The 22,931-nt window shown below is 44.3% G+C and overlaps 1 protein-coding gene across 4 annotated transcripts in view; it reads right to left on the bottom strand.

Moving 5' to 3' along the window:
* The window catches only part of LOC113407184 (dedicator of cytokinesis protein 7), a 108,508-nt gene that overhangs the window by 19,621 nt on the left and 65,956 nt on the right, over nt 1-22,931 (bottom strand). For all 4 annotated transcript variants that reach the window (XM_026655310.1, XM_026655311.1, XM_026655312.1 and 1 more), the window contains 13 exons: nt 18,653-18,822; nt 16,430-16,584; nt 15,193-15,375; nt 14,373-14,508; nt 13,025-13,121; nt 9,183-9,279; nt 8,121-8,255; nt 7,000-7,152; nt 5,224-5,382; nt 4,807-4,907; nt 2,982-3,174; nt 2,313-2,456; nt 996-1,127 (listed from right to left, as the gene is read on the bottom strand). In XM_026655310.1, coding sequence (XP_026511095.1) covers nt 996-1,127; nt 2,313-2,456; nt 2,982-3,174; nt 4,807-4,907; nt 5,224-5,382; nt 7,000-7,152; nt 8,121-8,255; nt 9,183-9,279; nt 13,025-13,121; nt 14,373-14,508; nt 15,193-15,375; nt 16,430-16,584; nt 18,653-18,822 — 1,855 coding nt within the window. The remainder of the gene's footprint in view (nt 1-995; nt 1,128-2,312; nt 2,457-2,981; nt 3,175-4,806; nt 4,908-5,223; nt 5,383-6,999; nt 7,153-8,120; nt 8,256-9,182; nt 9,280-13,024; nt 13,122-14,372; nt 14,509-15,192; nt 15,376-16,429; nt 16,585-18,652; nt 18,823-22,931) is intronic.

The raw sequence follows: 22,931 nt of genomic DNA, 5'->3' as shown, positions 1-22,931 counted from the left end.
GCACCTCACAGGATGGGTCCCACATGGCTGCTCTGACCCTGCAAGATGCTGAGTGTCTCCTATGTGGTGCCTTCAAATCCCACTGAGCATAGGCCTCAGTTCAGGAAATCTTCCCAATTCAGGACAACTTTTAAGCACATGATTAAAAAGTTAAGCATGTGTTTACATGGGGGCCACAGTTTTTACAATGAGCCCACTCGGAAGTGAGCTCAGTGATTAGCAGCCTATGGCCTGATCTTACATCACTGCCTTCAGTCGGAGCAGGATCGGCTATAAGGTAGCTAATATTGCACGGAAAAGAGCAGGAGATTGCACAATGTATTTAGCTGAGACTACTGCTTTGCTAATAACACAGCCCAGCTACCTCATTCTTAAGTGTTTGCTTTTTCAATGACATGGATAATGTTGTCTGACTTTTAGTTATACTGGTGGATACAATTTTAAGGATTTTTTTTAAATAATAGGTGTATTCAGAATGAAATCTAATTTCAGAGGCAGGGAAACAAGGATATTTTGATTTGCTTTTACATCTTTGTTTAACGAAAAAAAGATTTTGGTGAAGTTCAAAATAGCTCAAGAAGCCTATGAAGAGCTAAATAAAACCCAAACATTTCTTAATGTTATTTAGCAAGCTAAATGTAACAAACCTTTTTTCCTAGCATGCAAACGTATTTTAAAGTAACACCTGAAATTATACATCTATAAACTAGTAAGCACAATGCAACTGACAGATTTCTTATTAACTCCTCATCATTTTTGTTATTTACACGAAAAGTATGTATGTGCAGACTTGACATCCTTGTATGATTATAAAGGTCCCGAGAGTCAATGCTCATTAGCGATCCTTGCATTTACTGCGGACCATCATTTTGATGTTATTTGCACAATCTGATTGAAATGGCTCTCCTTGATAGTTAGCTTTTGGTGGAAAACAACACTAAAACATTTCAAATATCTTCACAGTTCATACTGCAGCTGGAGATTAAAATCATTACCTGATGAACAATTTTGCTGAATGCTTCTTGGAGTTTACCATGAATTGTGGACAGTTTCTTGGCATCTCTGTTAGCTTCATGAATAGGAATAAGGACTTTGTAAACCTCGTTAACTGCTTCATACATGCCAGCCTACAAAAATAATACGTATCAGATGGATCTTTCTATCAATTCAACAGGAAAAGAAAAGAAATACAGCTGGTATATAATACATGCTCACAGTACTTCAGTAACTAAGATTACAACATTGAAGTGGTTGCTTATATGCTTACATTTATTGTAATTTAATCAGGATTTTTTTTTAGAAGAGGTATCAAATCCTCAGTAATTCATAGAACCAAAATCACATATAGTAACACATTTCTATTTATTTTTAATAAACTTATTTATTAGTGAAGAGGGGAGAGGCTGAACCAAATATTAAACAAGTCAATGGGAATAGTATCTACGTCTGAGTGCACAGTATGGCCCATTAGGTTTAGTGTGACTTGGGTCTATGTAACTTGTATCCTGCATTCTCAAACTTCATGAGATGGGACTTTGAAGTGTCTCCTTGAAGCGTGTCTGCCAAGTAGCACCATTTGCCCTCTCACCCATGGTGATCTGACTAGGGTTCCACCCATCACAGATGGATTTAGAAGGATCTGCAGAGGCACTATGCCTCCCTACTCCCTCATGGCTTTGCCAGTTCATTGCAGGAAATGTGCTGCTAGGCTCTGTCTGTTGCCACAGGGAATTCCAAATCATGTTGTGGTAAATAATTACCTTGTCCTTAAAAGCCTCTCTGTGATGGGTACTTTGCTACCATTCCGTTACCATCCCAACCTCTGCCCATTCCTAGCACCAGCCTGAACTACCCACAGATCACAAACCCTGCCTAGCAATCCCTGGAGGGACATCTGTGGTATGAGGACAGGGAGGCCACAAAGATACCACTCACCAGCTGTGTGCGCCAGTCCCCTCTACTTAAAGGGGTGGAAGGAACTACATGGTCTTTAACTAATAATGTAGAGATAATATTTGTCTTTTACTAATGGTGAATTAGAACTAGAATTAGAGCTTCGCAACTAACTAAAACACAATTACCTGAAATGCTGAAATGGAAACAAACCCCACAAAACCCACTCAGTGATAGGCTATGGTTGATTACAGGGGCTAACTGAGCTGCCCAGGAGAAAAAATGCTACCAACGCCATAAAAATAAACCAAGTGATATGGGAGAATTGTACAGTTTCATTTACAAAACATTTTCCTGAATACTGCCCAGCACTATGAGCGTTGCTGAAGTAGATATATAGAGAGATTAAAATCTTCTACCATGGAGAAAGATGCTGCAGCCTGTTCCAGCAATCCCACCAGACCTGCTTCTGTAAAATACTTCCCAGAACAGATACCTTCTTCATCTGGTGAGACAACATCATCAGAAACTGCGGATTCTTCCAAAACATTTGAAGATATGTTCTAAGGAGACACAATTTAGATAGAGTTGAAAAGTTTTATTTAAGCAACTACATTGAATACTCCAAAAGATACAGTTAATCTGATACTGGGACAAAGAGCTTTATTCAGTTTTTACTCAGGCAACATCCTCTTTGAAAGAGGCAAATTTCAAGTACTTTTTATTTCACCACAGGCCGTGATCCAGCAGAGCACTTACACATATGCTTAACTTTAAGCCAGTGGGACTACTCACATCCTCAAAACTAAGCATGACCTTACATGCTTTCCTGGATTGAAGCCTGATTCTCTTTGTCACAACCTAATCACAAGAATAGTTTTCAACAACTGTTTCAGAAAAGTTATACCCTGTCTGGAACAGCAAAATCGTATTAGATGAAGCTGTTTTCAGGACTGCTTCTTGAAAATGCTTCTTAACACTGCCAACTTTGATTTGTACTTAGGACTTTTATTTTTGCTTCGTATCTCAGTATTAGATGGTAGAAAACCAAAATGTACAATTTGGGGGGGACGGAAGCACTTTCCTACCTGAAATGTTACACACCCTACTGGAAGGTATTTTCGATCCTCAAGCATGCTTAAATATTCAGCCACAAGGGCTGCCGAGTGGACCAAACACTGGGCAGATTCAGCATGATTGCTCCTTTCAGAATGCTTTCCAGCCATGTTCTGTAACCAGGTCAGTCGCAGATCTGGGGAAGTCTGATAGCCCTTCGCAATTCTAGTTGAAAATAAATGTCTCGCAATTAGTGTTTATTTACTTATACGTATATTTTACAAGTACCTATCCATAGTTCTAGGCTTGAGATGAACAGCTATGAACTAGAGTCATATACAAAATAATTGCCTGGATTTCCAAGCTAGGAAACTCTTGGTGTTGTTATCATTTAACATTTGTATTGCAGTAGCACCTAGAGGCTAACCAAGTTGGGGCCCCCATTGTGCTAGGCGCTGTACAAACACTGGTGTAAATATATGCTATAGCAGCAGCATAGGAAGAAACAGGGTGGTGTTTAAATAGAAGACCTCATTTTAAAAACACTTTGACAGCGAATTTAATGTTCTTGGAACATAATAGCCAAGGGCTTGATCCTGGGAGGTGCTGGGAACTCTAGCTCTGATCCAGCAAAGTGCTTAAGTGCGGAGTAGTCCCACTGGCTTCAATGTTAAGCATGAGCTTCCGTGTTTTGCTAGATCAAGGCCACAACACACAGCCTCTTGCAGGATTAAGCCCTACCGGCTTTGGGCTGGACAGGGCATAGTGTGGGCGGACACTGTGTGAGCTTCCCCCCTCTTCTCTGCCAATGCACTTGGAGCATAACCTGAAATACCCAGACGGATTCAGTCTGGGGCTCCTCCTGAGCAGACACTGCCCACTGGGCTGAACAGTGCTAATTTCTGTGGTAGTTTGTGGGGTGGAAATTGGGATCAGACCCCCAAGTTCACCACTTGTCACCTGAGCCAAGATGTGCCTTCCGTGCACCAACCTGCTACAGTGCATCAGGGGAAAAGGTGCCCTTATCCAGCTCTCTTAACAGCAATCACACTCCCAAAATCTAAGACATTTGGGCCATGTCTCACTGCAGGCTGATCAGACTCGTTCACCAGGCTCCAGGACCTGGCCTGATAGTTTCAAAATAGACTAATAGCAGCCATTTTAGCTGCCTCTTTCTGTCCTGCTTATCACTCCTTTCCTTTTGCCTACTGTTCGCTATGGGCCTGCGCCTGGTCCCTCTGAAAACACTAGTTGTCTTTTACTTCTGTGGAGCTAGACTGGGTCCTGTATCCCAGACGCCTTGCACTAGTACACGGGTCAGAATCTGGAATGGAAAATGTTACCCGACATTTTCCCTTCCAGGACCGATCTCTCTCCCAGTCTGCCCCACCCATGAGACGTTCTTCAGATATGTCACTGCTGAGGAAGGCTGCATTGCTAATAGCTTTTTGTAAGAATTCGGTGTTTCAATGCTATTTTGGAAGCACTAATCTTGAGCATGGGAGGAAGAGGTTTGGTCAAACTCTGAGGCCTGTGGGTGAGTCTCAATGGCCTCTGTATTTGCAGGAAAAGTGGTGCCACTGAAATAGCTCAAACTGGAGGAGAGGTGAGCACCATTTGACCTCTGCATTTAGTGATATTGGCGTGCTCAGCACCATGGGGATCATGGTAACACAAGGAAAGCAGTTTTAAATGTAAAAAAGGTGATTGTTACTTTAAAAAAAAAATCACTATGACAGGGTATTTCAAGTTCTAAAGATGGGAAATACAGCAAGCGCTGTGATACATTCAAATACCACAGCTGATTGTTCAGTGGCATCCACTGTACATCTTCTGCAATAGGCATGTAAACTCTACCTGTACATCAAGTCTATCAGCATTTCTGGATCTTCCTGGTGTTCCTTCATTTTAACTGTATCAGAGAGGATCATATGGAGGTTGAACACAAGATCCTGGACCTGTAATATAGAAGCCGATGTAATGAATTGCCCTCAGGAACCTCACTGTACACTAACACATTAGGGCTGCTGCCTATTCTGAATCTTTGTGCATTTGCTCTTTGTTATCAGTGGGAGCTAATCAAGGGCTTGAGTTTTATAGAGCAGCTCATGGATCCCTCTCCAGGAAATGTATCCGACAGCCCTGCTATACGTGGCTTCATCTAAAATCAGCCTGTTTTAAAAACCCAGAATGAGCCACACCCAAAGGCTTCATGAAAATCCAGCCCCTCTTTCCAGCTAAACGTAACTCTTGGCCCGGTGGTATTTCTCTAACCTGATCGGGGAATGTCGTCTCCCGGAGTTCCAGATCTTCTTCAGCGTACGTCAAAATAGTCTTCAGAGAACGTCTCAAAAATTCCTCATTGAAATTCTGGGACGTTCCCACCAGGGACGAGAGGGACATGGTCACCTGCATTTTCACTCTGGCAAAGTTCTGCAACAGAAAAGTTACTACAATGCAATGATTCCATAGGAATCGTAACTGTTCACTGCAACGCCGGCGCAGTGGCGTTTGCATCCTTCCACCAGCCATGGACACGGGATAAAAACCAAACATTTAGTAACACCTTCCCTTTCTTAAGGGGGCTGGCCAGCTGAGCAGCCTCAGTTCTTTCCCTGCCTCTGAACAATGCATTTGTTTGGTGTCTCTGTCACGTTGTTTGTTGTGTGTCTTTGGCTGGCATATGGCAGGGGTACTTCGCTCCAGACCAGTGTTCTCCAGAGAAGAGCTGTTAGATTTCCCTGCCTCTTCTTGCTCCTCTCTTGAGCATGGTGTATGAAATGACCTGTTGGCCCCTGTGCGTCCCAGTCCCTTTAGAGGAAAAGATTACCTCGTGTGTGCATGACCTTCTATTTCAGGTACCCCATTCTGTGTTGTTTCAGCCCACATGCCAAATCCTCAGCAAGAGGGTACAGAGAGGCATTGTAGTTTCAGTTGACAGAGCCCTGTGATAGCGACTAAGTGAGCTTCAGTTCCCTTCCCCTTTCTGCTCTCAATCTGAGAGCATCTGAGCCCAGAAGCCTGTGCACGCTTCAGTCTCTGCTGTTCACAAACAGCAAAGATTTTACCACAAGATGAAAGAAGATCTAATCTCAGCTGCAGGAACTCTGTTAGGAAACACAAGGTGTTTGGGGTGTGCTTTGTAAGATTGCTGCAGTGGCGCTGTTAAAACATTTAATAGTAAAGTGAACATTGGGAGCTCTCTTTGTAATGTAAAGTGCATATGGGGAGAATCAGGCTGAGATCCAATTAGATTCATACAGAAAACAAAACCAACAGCACCTAATTAGTCTGGATTCACGCAGACCTTTCACAGAGGACACACTTAAGCCTTGTGATGGGACAGCCGAGGGGGCAGGTTGTGGCTGTCTCTTACAGGGGTGTGCAAGGCGGGCAGAGGGCAGTTCCTGCAGTGGCCTCAGGGGTGCATGCTGCCTCAGTAAAGAGTACAGAGGTGTAAGGAGCCGGCAGGGCCGCAGAGGAGAATGCCAGCTGCGCTCTCCTAGGAGGTAGTGCAGTGGTGGCATTTCCCAGGAGTGTTGTGTGTCACTGTGTACTCCTGGCCTAATGTGGCCCCGTACCATCTCCCGCAAGGGGCCTGCGCCTAACAGCCCGACCTGGCCCTACAAAAACAGTGAGTAGTAAACAACGAGTCGTTCAGTTTGAGAAAAATTCTACATTTCAGTGGAGGTCCTCGTCCGTTTTTTTTAATGAGTCCCTATAAAATGACAGAAGAGGCAGCCTGGTCTAGGGGTCAGGGCATCAAACTAGAATGCAGGAGGCTGGGGTTCTAATCTCTGCTCTGCCGCTGACCTGACGTGTGACACACAGCAAAGTCACTTCACTGCTCGGTGCCTTTGTTTCCCCCTCCTATTCTTTGCATGTCTTGCCTATTTAGACTGTAAGTTCTTTGGGGCAGAGACTGTCTCTCACCAGTACAGCGCCCCACATCATGGGTCCCTGATCGCTAATGGGGCTTCTAGGTACTACCGGAATACAAGCAAACACCAAATGATGCTAATAAAATAATAGCACCAGCCATATACTTACATTTCCAATCTCGAAGTTCTGCCTCATAAGGAGGTAAAGAGAGGCACTCGCATGGGACCGTATGGTACTAATGCTGCTGCTGCAGTGTCGCAGAAGCCTCAGGCAGAGATCAGCACACTGCTCGGTCTCCTCTTCGAACAGCAGCTCAGGGAACTGTAGTGACAGCACATGAGAAAAGTAATTCTGCTGGGGCTGCCAGCATCAACTAATGGACCCAAGTTCAGAGGTGAATCTAAGGATTCATCTACGTGGACAATTAAACCGCGGCAAGCTGGGGTGTGAATCTACCGTGCACTAGTCTGCGGCGGTCTGTCTGTATGCATTAGCAGTTCATTAGAGTACTCTGGGCTAGTCCTGTTACAAAGAGGACTAGATCAAAGCGCTCAAACGAACTGTTAACACGTGTCAGTTGGATGCACGTGGACAGACAGACCACAACTGGCTAGCGAGAGGTTAGATTCACACCCCGGCTTGCTGCGGTCTAACTGTTCACGGAGACGAGCCCCAAGGAACATTACAAGGAGTTTATATCGGTGTAAATTACATTTTCTTCCAGTTCTCTCGGTTTCTATGTTAAGCCAGCTTAGACTCCTAGCCTTTCTTACTCAAACTTCATTAGACTCACGGATCAAACTCCAAGGTCCGAGGGTCAAATTCTGTACATTAGGCTGGACTCCATTAAGATATTAATGTCTACATTACCCATGTCAAGAGGGTGTAAATTACATGACGAGGAGCTGGAAGAAGGAGAAGAAAGGTGACATTACATTAGGATAGAGGGTTCTTGGTGTGCATTACAGCAACATGGGCTCCTTAGGCACTGGTGGGGTGGGGGTAAGTAGCTCTAATAGGTCTCAATGAGTAAGAGAGGCTCTAACTTGCCTATCAGCTCAGTGTGTGTAGAAAAGATGTGATATCATTTTAACAAGCAGCCCAGCAAAACAAATTAATTTTGTCCACAGTAGTCAGACCTGAAGAACAAACAGCCTCCTTTCATTCATCAAACCATACAGCGTAAACACTAACGTTAGGAAGTACAAAACAACAGCCTTGCAGTGACATGACCCAAATACTGAAGAGAAAACCCCACTACATGTGACAGCCCCCTGCAGGACACTCACCTTTGAAACCAGAGCTCTCTGTGTGGCGAAGCAGTGTTGCAGATAAAGTGCACTTTGATTACAGGCCATGCTGTGGAGAAGAACTTTCAGCACCCCACCGAGAATGCTCTCTTTGGATTCCGTCACGGACACAGTCTGTCGTCAAAATTAAATCAACAGTCACATGAACAAAATTAACCCTTCAGCCAATCAGGTGGTGCTACTGTCCCGAATAATCTTCACTGACCTATTACAAATGTGTGAACCTCACAAGTTTCTGAGCCAAATCCTCAACAGGTGGAAATCAGGCGTCTTACTGAAGCCGATTTACACCTTCTGAGGATCTGGCCCTTGAAGCATTATGTATGCACTAAGCTCTATTACAAGTACTGTTTTAGAGACACACTTTGGCTGGCTCTTGAGTGGGTTTGGAAGGTGGAAGATGCGCCCAGCACAAGAGCCAGCCACAACTGGATTCTCTGTGTGAAATTCTGGCTCCACTGAAGTCAATAGAGGATTTGCCATGGACTTCAATGGGGCCAGGATTGCTCCCTGCTAACACTTAAACAACCTGAGAGACTAAGAGCAACAGGGACATAGTTGCAGAGAGGAGCTCACTGCACCTCCTTATGGGATAGTTCTGGTGGCACCGTCCCCATGTGCCTCTGGGAAGCACAATGCCTCCTGCAGAGCCCTGGGGCAGAATGGCAAACCTGGGAAGGAACTAGCAGGAATTTGTCAGAGGAGGGCAGGACCATGGAATTATGACATTCTGCCAGGCATTATTTATACCTTAAAACACGCAAGCAAATTTTTCCGGCATTACACTAATGAGGGCGACAAGCACCTTTACAGAAGGTTGGAGGAATGCTTGTGATTTACGAAACACACTGTTAGAAGGCTTGGAAAAAAAAATCACTGGGATTTTTTATCTATTCTAGGATCTCACCTCCTGGATCCCCCTTTCTGCTGCAGCAGCAAAGTTTAAATATGAACAGCAGGAGGGCATAGTTTAAGAATCTGAACCACTTAACCTGCTAGCAAATGTTATTCGGACATCTGCAAAATCCCCCTCGTCCTTACCTGGACAGCTATTTCTAATGTATCCAAAATAATCAGATTTGCTTCAGTTGCAAGATTTCCATCAATAAGCGCTTCATGTTCTATCTCTGCCCTTGATCTAACAGAAGAAAAGACAGCATTCAAGTTATAGTTAGTTTAAAAGTCAGGCCGGCACATTCTGAAGGCTCACCAGTGGGAAAACCGTGTTATAAATGCACACAGTTAGTTACGGACAACACCACAAGAATATCTAAATGCACTAATATATGTAAGAGTACAGAGGGAGGGAGAATTGTTTTTTTTTATTAATGTATAAAAAATTCAATGTGATTTAGGTTTATCACCCTCAGGCTAGGTCATGATAATTTCTTTTCCTTTCATTACTCTACCAGTAACCCTCTAATAACAGCGTAAGCATCAAAGTCCTGCTTCAGAGGTGGTTTAATAGCATTGTAAGGCATGCAACAAAAGAAATAAAACACGTTTTATTTTATGTTACAGGATACGAACACAAGATGGTGCTCTATGAGCTAGTATTTTTGCACTGTCTGCACTAGTTTGCAACTACTAGTAGCTAGATTGGGTCCAGTATATTGTATGTAGTATGTATATCTGGTATTTATTCTTTTGCCTCTACATTATATTAAAGGTTTTTAAATATCAGCTTTCCAGAGAAAATCATATGATTGTGCTATTAAATACAATGCACCTGCTTTCCTGGAAAAGCTGACTGTGGCCCCAGTCCTACTCACACTGGTAGTCCCATGTCTTCAATGGCACTATTTAACTTCAATAAAATTAGCTGGATTCAGCAAATATCCACTAGTAATTTTAAGTGTGTGATTGTGGCTTGCCTTGCTTGGCTGAGCAGGAAGGTGGGTGGGGAGGGTGCTCCCCTTGCATCCTTGTGTTGGGAAAAGCTACAGTATGGGAGGGACACACAAATGAGCTGGCTGGATGCAGGCAAAATGCGCACGCCATCCTTTCAAAGGTGCCAGAGCTCCCGCTACAGCACTGGCTCCTCCAGGGTCCTGGGAGCAATTCTACCTAACTCAACCAAATTTTCTCCTGGAGCTCCTGCTGCAGCATGTCTGCCCCACACCCTGCCTACCACGGAGGCCGGGCTATAAGAGAATACTCTAGTCCTAAATCTCTAGACTATGAAGGCTCTGGATTGAGGCATAGACTGTACCACTATTTAAAGGATATCAATTGCAAAAAGAAGGGCTGGGTGGGATCACTTCACTTGGCTGTACAGAATTCTTTGTATTGAATAATACTCTACATTCATTTGTGATTATTCTAATGTTAAACTCAAAGTGCCAAATTCTACCCGTAGATGGAGTATGGGCTCACAACTCTCATTGCAACCAGTGGGAGCTGTGCAGAAGAGAGGCCAGATTTGGCTCAGAATAGAATGCACAAGTATGATTTGGAGAGTGGGTTTATGGAGTTGTTTTAGCAGATTTTTCTTTTAAGAGAGAAAGTTAATCTTTTGGCTACCATGGTAGTTCCATTAGAGACTCCAGCTGTTCAACAGGTATGTGAGGCCACTAGCAGGGATAAGAGAGATTGTTTGGGGTACAGTAGCACCAGCAAGATGATGACACACAGCTCTATAAGCCAAATCCATATCTGGTGTTTTTTTATATCCGCTGCTATGGAATCACACGAGGGAGGAATTTGCTCCCATGTCTCTATTTCATTGGATCTGACAGTGCAGTTCAGCTTTACCAATGTCTGGACATGACTGGAGGTTTGGATAAAAGCTACCTGGCTGACAAAACAAGAGGTTACAGTCCTGAGTTGGGGAAAAGCAATTGGCAGGGATGGTAGAGGTGGCATTAGCCCTTTCATTTTCAGGAGCTATGTCTGTCTTTTGTTGTTGGATGCCTGGCTGCTTCTGGATAGCCAGATTGCAGCAGTAGCCAAGAGAGCTTTTTTCCATCTTCATGCAAAGTATTTTTAAGGGACCCATTTCCGTAGAATTTAAGTTCCCTTTTGCTAGATGGTTACAGCCTTTCCTTTTGGACAGACCTCACCACAGTCATCCATGCCAATGGACCACCAATGTGTACTCCACTTCAGAGAGAGCTTGGAATCCTCAACCATTGCAGAGTAAGGCTGCTTGCTTATACAGGGGAGTTTCACATCTGGACCATTTCACACCTTTGCTCCACAGACTGTGCTGGCTTCCCATCCATTTCAGCATGCAGTTCAAGGTGCTGGTTGTGATCTAAAGCCCTTTGCACACAGGAGTCTGCCTATCTCCTCGTACTCTTGACAGCTGAGCCAAAAATTCCTATGTCTGAGGGCCGGTGGCTGGGTGTTCTTAGTGAAGGGTCCCTTGACTATCTCCTAGATCTAAGTTTGATGGCTTTCAGAATATGTTACAAAGGCTATTTACTCAAGCTTTTCCTGAGAAGTGGGGAGAGTTCTTTGGTTTTTGGAGAGGGTTAGCATGGCTGACTTGTGTCAGTGTAGCTCATTTTGGCATGTGTTCAAACACTGTAAAATAAGTGGATGAAGAGGTATAAGATACACCGCACATATGTAACATTAATTCATTGTGTAGTGTGTGCCTGTCTCTGTGTGTGTATGTATGCACGCGCACATGTACACACAAACACAAACACACACTTACTTCATATTAACTCTAATTTCTAAAACTCTTGGGTTGATACATGTCTGCAAAATGCAACAGTGAATCTCCTGGGATTCTATTCAGAGCTTGTTACACAGATATGCTAGGGCCAAACAGTAAAAATACTGCATTTCTGTTGTGCCGGTGGCAAGCGCTCTGGAGATGTCACGGAAGGAGAACTATGTACCCCAATGTGCGTCGTTGATTGGATGGGTGCTCTGCAACATGGAGGGGATGAGGCGGAGAATATGGTTGTGCCAAGATCAAAGCACAGGGATCCATGCACAGCAGAAATCCACGGGACCACAAACAAAGGAGGGAAACAGGGTCCAGCCACATGGGAAGAAGGAGTAAATGCACTGTGGGTGGCTTGGACTTCTGTCCATTTGGGCTCTGCTATTTCCCACTTCCCTCAGAGCTTCACTTGAGCTGTTTGATGTTCATGGATTTGGGCCAGTCCTTTTGTTGGGCCTTCAGAGTACCACTAAGGGAGAATGGAAGTCTGTGGGTTGCAATTTTAGAAAATGGGAAACGTGCGCAGCAAAACTCACACACCATTCCTGAGCCTTCTAGCAAAAAACAAAGCGAACTTAAAAAGTAATGGGTATGACAAGCAAAAGGGATTATTTCAGCCAGTTACACACACACACACACACACACACACACACACCCACCCTCTGCCAAGCATCACAAATAGCTGCAATGGTTGAGTATGCAGATGTACAAAACAAAAATTACACAACAAAGCCACACACCAATGCTACAGTACCTGAGTGGTTTGTGGCTTCTAAAAACACAGCACATGTGGAAAAACAATCAAAGGGATGGATTAGGACAGGAAAGGAAAGCATGCTTGGACAACTCCAGAATGCTCTCATGGAATAAGGGAAAGATGACATGAGACATATATGCTATCTGTAAATATAGCTAATGGATCTTTTCTTTACATTACAACTCACTACAGGAATCTAAAAAGATAATGGAGTTTACTAGTCTTAAGTCTCATTCTGAAATGCTGAGAAAGAAATGGAAAGTGATGCTGTGTCTGTCAGCATTAAAACTATTCCCCTATAATCAGCCTGTTCGAGCTTACGGCTTGATCCTGCTCACACTGAGGACAACTGGACTGTTGCCTTTGGCTTCAATGGGAGCAGAGTCAGGGCTTGAGTTTGTAACGTGACCATGCAGTTATTGATGTAGAAGGATAAGTTAGAGTTACTTGTCAAGCTTTTCTGTGTTTTGACGCCAGTGAGTCATATCCTTTCTCCATCTTAGATTCTCTTGACTTCCAAACGCACTCCCAGATGGACTTCTTTCTGTTGGGTAACGTCAAATTTGTTTTAAATAAATCAATATAAACTTTTTCCATGTGGCAACCAAAGACTTGGTTGCAAGTAATATGTGACAGACAGCACGAGAAAACTCTATAGCATGCAAAGCCATAACATTTATCTGTCCATACAGTAGAACCGCAGAGTTACGAACACCTCGGGACAAAACATGGTAGTTGTTCTTTCAAAAGTTTACAACTGAACACTGACAATACAACTTTGAAACTTTACTATGCAGAAGAAAAAATGCTGCTTTTAGCCATCTTAATTTAAATGAAACAAGGACAGAAACAGTTTCCTTACCTTGTCAAATATTTTTTTGAAACTTTCCCTTTTTTTTTAAAGTAGTTTACTTAACACATTACTGTATTGTATTTGGGGTTTTTTTGTTTGTTTGTTTTTGGGTCTCTGCTGCTGTCTGATTGCATACTTCCAGTTCCAAATGAGGGGTGTGGTTGACTGGTCAGTTCGTAACTCTGGTGTTTGTAACTCTGAGGTTCTACTGTGCTTATATGGCCCCCCCATTACTGTATTATCTGACACTTCACAATCTTTAATGTATTTATCTTCACACCACCACTGTGAAGTAGAGAAATACTATTATCCCCATTGTACAGATGGGGAACTGAAATACGTAGAGACTAAGTGTCTTGCCAATGTCACACAAGAAGTCTGTGGTGGCACTGGAAATTGACCCTGGTTCTCCTGGGTCTAGTGACCTAGCCACTGGACTAGCGTTCTTCTCATACTCAATAAATACTCTCAATGGGGTGTTAATTCTGACACATGATGGCAATATAATTACCAAAACTGTTAACTATTTCACTGCTTATCATTTTAGCAGAAACCACCATCCATTCAGGGACTGAGTTTCCACTCTGACCCTTGACATACAGTGACAGGGTGTTGGTTCTGCCTACAAGGTCAGGCTAGCATTCCCAGACACTGTTACAGGAGTGCTCTATAAGTGAGACAAGTCTACATATGTAAATAGTTAGGTAACAGATAAAGTGCCTACAGATGGTGCTCACAAATATACAGCATAGTTCCTGGGGTTTACAGGACGAATGAAACTTGTGCACTGCAAACCGCTTCCTCTGTGTAGCTCTTCAGATGAAGCTCTTAACCGATATGCATATCGTCCTGCAGCACTCTACTGGATCTGGGAGCTCTTTGGGGATAGTTTCAAGGGACTCTCATATAGGAAGGTCAGCAGCAACAGGCAAGCGTACTTACCTAGCTGCCCTCTGCTTCTTCGTACCATTTCTTGCCTCGCCCCTATGCTTCCCAAAATAGCTTCTTCAAGTTTTGCTCTCATGTCCTTCGACTTCTTAAATGTCAGACTGTTCATCCTTTCAAACACTTTCTTGCCCTGCAGATTTCAAACCAGAAAAGCACAGATGTTGAGGGAAGCCTCCTTTTACCTGGAATGGACAAGAAGGCTAAATGGATAGAACTCCTATCCCTGGAGACCCTGGAGGATCAGGATGTGCTGTAGGAGATGTCCAGGCCATGACGTCCTCTGCAGGATCTGACAAGCCTGCAGCGGAGAGAGGACAAGGGAGACACGACCGAAGGGAGGACAGAGGACCAACCGGTGACCTGGGAAGCTGCTAAATCTCCACTGCCACTGCAGGAAGTTTTCCCTGACGCCTGAGAGTGAGTAAATAGGACTGTCAGCTTCTCTCTGCTCTTACTTTCTGTGGCAGCCTCTGGGGTAATACATTGGGGGAGGCACTCACCTGCCTGCCCATGGGAGTGGCAAGCGGGCATAGCCTTTTTTTAAATCAGCCACTGTGAGGGGACAGAGTCACTTGGTGGCTGGAAGACGGAGGGAAAGGGACAGAGGCAGAGGGACCGGGGGCTGGTGTGTGTACGGAAAGAGGCACAGCAACCAGGATTTTGCGGGTCAGGAGAGGGTGATCGGTGGAAGGGGGCTCTTTGGCACTGTGTAAGGGGTGGCGATGTCTGTCTTTCACTTTGTGCCTGGGTTCTTGTCTGAATCCCATTCCATGCCTCGAGGGAACTTGAATGCAACTAACCAATATTTCCGTACCTTGTACTCAAAACAGGAGACGCAGAGATACAGCAAATCCAGCAAGCGATTGAGCTGCAGCACGGAGAGGTCTGTGAACCATTTCTGCAGGACGCTTTCGTCGGCATTCCTGAGAACCCACAAGAGGCAGATCAAGAGGCTCCGGCTGGATTCTGCTGAGAAGGTCGAGTGCTGCCGACCAGTCTGAACAGACAGGAGCAATCACTTCAGCCACACCGATTAGTGCCCCAAATACTTTGATAGTCCATTAAAAATAGCTGCATCAGGTAATTACGCTGGGCTAACCAATCATCATCCGTCAGACAAGGGCAGGGGCCAGCAGATTTGCATAAATAATCATTATGAGCTAACGTCTGAATCACCCACATCACCCACAATGACAGAGCCCAGATGACACAAAAGACACTGGAATTCAGCCCTAGCAACACATTTTAAGCTAAATTCAAGTTATGAGAGTGTCCTCCTTTAAGCTCCTTCTCAAGACCCACCTCCACTATAATGCTTTCAATAAATTTCCAGCTAGTTAGCGGGCTGGCAAGGGACCTCCATTCATTAGCAGAATTACAGTAGAGAAAAAAAAAAACACCAACAACCTTGAAACCTGCAGATGATGGGTCTGTGTAATCTGATGTTCCCTTCATCTCCAGACCATCACCCCCTCCACTGTCTGAGTCATTCAGCCTCTTGGTCTCATTAGACTGGAAACTCTACACTGCAGGGGCTGTCCTCCCTTTGTATGGGTATAGCACCCAGCAAAATGGGGTCCTAAAGGGTCTATGGGTGCTACTGTAATCCAAATAAGGTGAAATCCACCCCTGTGCAAAGGGCCAGCCCAAGGCTCACGCCCCACTCAAGCTCCATTTATGACTTGATTAAGTGGGGTTTAAGTGGGGCAGAGGCCTTGTGCTGAGAGCCTTTGCCAAAGGGTGAAGTTCACCTATAATGACCATAACAGCAGCCATGGTATGGCATTTTCATCAGCTTGCTTTGAGAAGGAAGAACAGACGCTTGGCAAAACTGATCATTCTAACTATGTCCCCTCCCTCCCATCACAAGGACAGGAATAACCTAGTGCAAACATTATCTGTTTCACATCTCCCACCCCTCCCTCTTGCTATGTAACATGCACAGATGCATGCTGACCTCTGTCCCTGCTGCTTTGTGATCATCACCTTAGGACATACACATATAAATATCTGCCTGTTTACACATGCTCCGAGGGGGAATATTTTTGTACCGTTGATGTGAGTAGAAAACTACTGGGTCGGGTGAGCTGGGGGACAGATGTTCCTGCAATGGCCATGGCAACTGTCTGACTTATCATGCTTCCACCTTCGCTTTCATAATCGTCGATGGTGACGCAGCTTGGCCTTCCTCGCTGATTGTGAGTCTCTGCCGAGAAACACACGCACCTCAGTTAAACGGCGCATTCAAAGGTCCATTCCTCACATCTCCTCTCTGTTAGTTTCATTTAACTGTCTGGTAATGGTCACTGAAAAAATTACAGTAGACTGGTATTGCTAGCAAATGGGGATTTTCTCTCTCTCTCTAGTTATGTAAATCAAACATATGAGACTAAGGGGAAATTTTTCAAAAATGTCTAAGGAATTTTGGAGCTTAAGTCCCATTTTTGAAAGTGACCTAGGCACTATGGAGCCCAAGTTTCATTAAAAGTCAATAGGACTTAGGTTTCCTAAGTGCCTAAGTCACTTTTGAAAATGGGATATAGACTCTTAAGATAATTAGGCCCTTCTGAAAATTTCCCCCAAAACCTTCACCATGTCATTTAACTTAAAGGTCCAAAATGCTCAAAGAAGTATGCTATATGTAGGGCCCTACCAAATTCACGGCCATGCAAAACACGTCACAGACCATGAAATCTGGTCTTTTGTGTGCTTTTACCCTATACTATACAGGAGATCAGCATTTCTCAAACTGGAGGTCTCTATCCAAAAGGGGGTTGTGCGGGATCACAAGGCTATAGTAGGGGGGTTGCATTGCCACCTTTATTTCTAAGCTGCCGTCAGAGCTGGGCGGCTGGAGAGTGATGGATGCTGGCTGGCCACCCAGCTCTGAAGGCAGTGCGGCAGCCAACAGCAGCGCAGAATTAAAGGTGGCAATACCATATCATGCCACCCTTATTTCTGCACTTCTGCTGGCAGCGGCACTGCCTTTAGAGCTGGGCTCCCAACCTGCAGCTGCAGAGCTTTCTACAGCCAGGGGAGGTTCCTGGAAATTGGTCTGACCAGCCCCTAGGAGTGGCCCCTGCAGGGGAAGAGGAAGTCCCATCCCGCAATAGCCCAGCCAGGACCAGCAGCTGGAGCCTGGCATATGGTAGGAGCCCTTGGCCAGGACACCCCCAACCCTGCCCCTCCCCAGCTCCAGGCCCAGCGCCCTGGCACTCAGAGGTTAAAGGGGCCTTGGTCTGGCTGTGGGTGCCCAGCTCTGAAGGCAGCTCAACTGCCAGCAGCAGTGCAGAAGTAAGGGTGGCAATACCACAACCCCCCTACAATAGCCCTGTGACCCCCTCAAAAGCCCCTTTGGGGTTGGGACCCCCACGGTTATAACACCGTGAAATTTCAGATGTAAGTATCTGAAACTGTGAAATTTATGATTTTTTAAATCCTGTGACCATGAAATTGACCAAAATTGACTGTGAATTTGATAGGGCCCTAGCTATATGCCAGACTATTTCATATCCAGCTTCCCCACCCTGGTCTGAAATAGCCCAAACATTTCGCCCTTCAGGACACTCTTGTCTGGCAAACCGTAGGAGAGCTGCTGAAGAAGAAAATATCAGGTAATGTGTAAAGGAACATGGGATTTTGGTTTTTTGGTGCTGTCTGTTGGTACTATTGTTACATATATGGGGCTGTTGTCTCTTTGATTGGATGTATTTTTAAATACGTATCAGAGAGGCTTAGGGTGTCTAGATAGACACCTCTTCTTTTATTAGTCTAAATAAAATAAATTGTGCCTGCAAAATTTGCACGTGGTAAAATTCTGCATCCACATGGGCAAAAGGACACATGCACAATGAATTACTGGTTTTGTGCAAACAAGTGGACAAATGCAGCTTTTATGCAAGGCAATTTTAAGCATACATTTTGCAGCTGGTAGCTTACTGTGCTCACTAGCTATCTTGCAGATCAATATTGTCTCATTGTTTCCTACACTCCCGGCCACCTTTCTGTAGCCACCAGTTGTCTTTAGTTTTATATGTAGATTTTAAGCTGGAATCGTTTTTTTATTCTCTTTGTATAGCACCTAGTACAATGGGTCCTGGTCCTCGACTAGGGCTCTTGGTCACTATGGTAATACAAATAATAAATAAATATTATACTTTGAAAATAGCAACACCACCACAACAGTTTGGTTGCTCACTCCAACAGCACTGACTTAATGCGCTCAAAAGTTGGGAGTAATTCAACATACATGCAAAGCCTGGTGCACAAAATACCTGTAAAATCATATAGCTGAGGCACGGTTTCCATGATCACGCCAATCAGAGGTAGATACAGCATAGCCACCCGGGCCTTTACCTGTGGGTCAGAGTACCGTGGATCGGAGTCGTGACTGGACAGTAAATTGTGTACCATATTGATGACCTTCTTATGCAATCCAAACAAACTGTTAAAAGAGAGTTGAGTCACAGGGATTGGTTAATATCTTGAAAGCAAACAATACTTTGTAACTAAGTACCTTTAAAAAAATCCTGGTTTTTATTTTTCACCTGGCATGCATATACACGTATCATTATGCAATATTTATCAATCTCAGATTCATTTTGGAGACTGGCTTTTATGAATTCACTGACAGCTAAGTAGTAATCTTAACTGTAGCACAAAGAATGTAAATGAGAAAAACTCCTTCACTGACATACAGGTCTGCACGCCCTTCAGAACTGATACAATGTGAGTGCCCCAGAATCCTTCTATTGAAGAAATCTACTTATGCTACGTTTGATGGATCAGGTCTTGTTTGTAGAATCTCACAAATTTACAACTGGAGAACTAATGGGATCACAACATCACAAGACACAAAAGAAAGGAACCTGAGAAGGGTCAGGGTTTTTAGTTTAGTTAGACTGTTTAAAACTTTGGTTTTTACTAATACCTATTTAACTGAAACTTCCGACAAACACCTTAGGATAAAAATTTTCTTTATACGAGATTTGAACATGCCTGCCTCTTCAGCTGAAAAAACTTTTCCCCAGTTCTCTGGTCCTCCAAGGAGTCATCTAGCAAAAAAAAAAAAAAAGGTGCTTGCTAACTTGAAACTGGAAAGTCTTTGAGATGTGTGGTCCCGATCTGTATTCCACATGTGGGGGCACATGGGTACCATGTGCCAGAGCTCAGGAATTCTAACAAGCAGTGTCTGGTGGCCCACCCATACACAGTAGTTCTCCTTGTGCTCCAGACTGAGGGCATAAGAAGTGGTGCAGGCCAATGCCTCTCCAGTTTCTCTTCTTACAGTGAAGCCAGAAAGATCCGAAGCAGAAGGGATGGAGGGTGGGTAGTGGAACCCAGATAGGGACCACACATCTTGAAGAACTTCCAGTTACAGGTAAGTAACCTCCATTTCTTCTTCAAGTGCTGGTCCCTATATGTATTCCACACATGGGTGACTGACAAGAAGTCTTCAGACTGGAGAAGAGTGTGAGGAAGCTGGCAAGAAAGATGTCCAAAGGACTGCATCTGCATCGGAGGCTTGAACGATAGCACGTACTATTTTGTGAATGTGCAATTGGAATTCCAGATAGCCGCTCTGCATATGTCCAGTAACCGTTCTTCCTGCAGTGATACTGTAGAGGTAGCTTGAGCTCTGGCGGAATGTGCCCTTCCCCCGTCAGGTGAAGAGATATATGCTAATTGATTGCAGACAATGATGCATCCAGAAATCTATTTAAAGATTCTCTGAGAGGATATAGCTTGTCCTCACGACCTTTCCGCTAGGTCAAGAAATGGCCTAGGAGACTTTCGGATAGATTTGGTTCTTTGCAAGTAGAATGCTAAGGTATGTCTGATGTCAAGGGAATGAAGTTCTCTCTCCTCAGCAGAGACATAGGGTTTTGGGAAGAAAACAGGTAAGTGACACGGAATTCCAGAAGAACCTTGGGGAGGAATTTAGGATGTTATCGAAAAGAGACCTTTTCCTTGTGAAAAACAGTATATGGTTGAAAGAAGAACAGGAGTACTTGTGGCACCTTAAAGACTAACAAATTTATTTGAGCATAAGCTTTCGTGGGCTACATCCCACTTCTTCGGATGCATGGATGTAGCCACGAAAGCTTATGCTCAAATAAATTTGTTAGTCTCTAAGGTGCCACAAGTACTCCTGTTCTTTTTGCGGATACAGACTAACACGGCTGCTACTCTGAAACCGAGTATATGGTTGGTCTGCCATGAGGGCTCACATCTCACTCACCCTTCTGGCTGAGGTAACAGTCACTCAGAATGCAATCTTCATGGACAGGTGGGACATGGAACTTCTTGCCCAGGGTTCAAATGGTGGCCCAGGGAGTGCTGATAGTACGAACTGAGGTCCCACTGAGGTGTAGGTTTGACAATTGGTGAAAAGGTCCTAACTAGGCCTTTCATAAATCTCACTGTAATAGGGTGAGTAAAGATGGAATGTCCATCTACTAGAGGAAGGAAGGCACTGATCACTGCTAGATGGACCCGCAGTGAGAGCAAATGGCAAGACCTGAATGTTTTAAAAACAGAAGGTAATCTAAAACAACTGGGATACTTCCAGAATTTGGAGACAGCTGCTTATGCTGAATCCAGGTAGAAAAACGTCCCTATTTAGCTAGGCAGCAGGTTCTAGTTGAGTCTTTGCTACTTGGAGTAAGAATAGCTTGGATGGATGCTGAGCAAGAGCATCCTAGTTCTGATGCCCAGCCAAACACCAGGCCATTAGGTAGAGTAGTTCTGGATTGGGGTCTCTGATTCTGACCCCTTCTTGAGTAAGGAGATCCGGGAAGGGGTGGATCCTGGAAGGAGGACAGATTGACATCCTCAGGAGCTCTGTGAAACAAAACTGTCTGGGCCAGTCCTGACAGATCTTTTTCAAGACCTTTGTAACAGGCAAATAGGAGGGAAGGCATGTCTGAGATTGCATGTCCACAGAAAAACATTGCCCTGGGAACTGCGACCCTTAGCTCCTCTGGGGCAGTACAAAGGAAGCTTCCTGTTCATTTGGGAAGAGATCCCACTGAGGTGCTCCCCAATGAGCGACTATCTTGCTCAGGATAGAGCTGTGTATCTCCCACTTGTGAGCTGCAGAGAAGTGCTTGCTCAGGTTGCCTGCTAAGGAGTTTTGGGCCCCTGGAAGGTGTGTGGCTTGTACAGCAATGTAGTTATAAATTATTTACAAATTTATTTACAGAGTATGATAAAAGCTGGAGAAATCTGTGGACACAGGGATTCCTTTTCAGGCCATGCAGTAGTAAGAAGGAACTGAGGAGGCGTCAGCGCGCACTGCCTCTAATATCCTCAGTCTGGAGCACAAGGGGAACTACTGTGCAAGTGCGGGCCAACGGACACAGCTTGTTGGAATTTCCAGACTCAGGAGCATGGCGTGCATGCGCAGCCCATGTGCGGAATACACATAAGGACCAGCACTCAAAGAAGAACAGGAAGATAAGGGTACATATTCCTGATATTTCTAATTAAAAAATTCCCCAAACAAACAGGAAAAACAAGAGCAAAAGAACCTTTCTGGCCTTTTTTATTCACTGTAAAGATGCAAAAGAGGACACAGTATAATTGTTTTCCCCTTTTGCAGGTCACCAGCAACATATTCCTTTTCCAATATGTAAGTTATTTTTTTCTTTGAACCTCAGGAGAGCCCCACTCTGGTCCCTTCCTTCAACACACTTTGGCAACCTCTGTGGCCTCAGTGAAAAGCAAAGAAATAGGAAAAACCCTTGGGTAGCTCTATAACAACTGCCTGCAGAGCAGATGCAGAACCTCTCTGTCGTCTATAGGCAACAAGCTTGACCCTCCTCAAGGTCCTTTGATCCAATCCATGAAGCAGGAAAGTTTCCATGCTCCACATCTTTGTATTACATGGCCCCCAGGATTTGACCCTTAGGTCTTAAAGTGACTTAGGTATTTCAGGCACCATATACTCTACAGCTATTACTAAGTCAGTGGACCTGGTTACAAAAGGCTACCATTTGTAGATAAACCTTGGATTGTCCACATTTTTAAACAGGTTACAAGGACATACTGAGGGGTGTTACCCCTGGTAGCTTATAGAACAACTGCATTGTAACTGGGTCTTCCAGCTTGGTTATATGTGTGGTGTCACTGGGACCTAACACAACTAGGGAGGAAACACTTAAAGTGTCAGGAAATTACAAACCACGATTAGAAAAAAGCTCTTTGCTATAATTGTAAAGTAACTGCCTTTATGTCCTGTTAGTAAAAGCTAAAGGAAAAACTGCCTTGGAGATCACAGGGTTACCCAGCTTATGTAACACAATCAAACTTTGTCTCCGCTCCACCACCACTTTCCATAGTTGGCATGAAGGAGATGGGAGCTGATATTTCCGAGCCATATCAGAGAATAACGAAGAAGATCTATTAGTCTTGCTAGCTGAGCTTGCATTAAACAGACCTCGCTGCCCACAGCTGGTCTTTGCCACCTCAGTCCTAGATTTACCCTATATTCAGGTGTGGCACAGTTGTATTATATGTTCTTTGTTTAATTGGGAGCTGTCCCAAACATTG

Source organism: Terrapene carolina, unplaced genomic scaffold (genome assembly GCF_002925995.2).
Source record: "Terrapene carolina triunguis isolate 2854851 unplaced genomic scaffold, T_m_triunguis-2.0 Scaffold210, whole genome shotgun sequence".
Lineage (NCBI taxonomy): Eukaryota > Metazoa > Chordata > Testudines > Emydidae > Terrapene > Terrapene triunguis.
The sequence above is the reverse complement of the archived record's forward strand: the minus strand, read 5'-3'. Positions and strand labels throughout refer to the sequence as shown.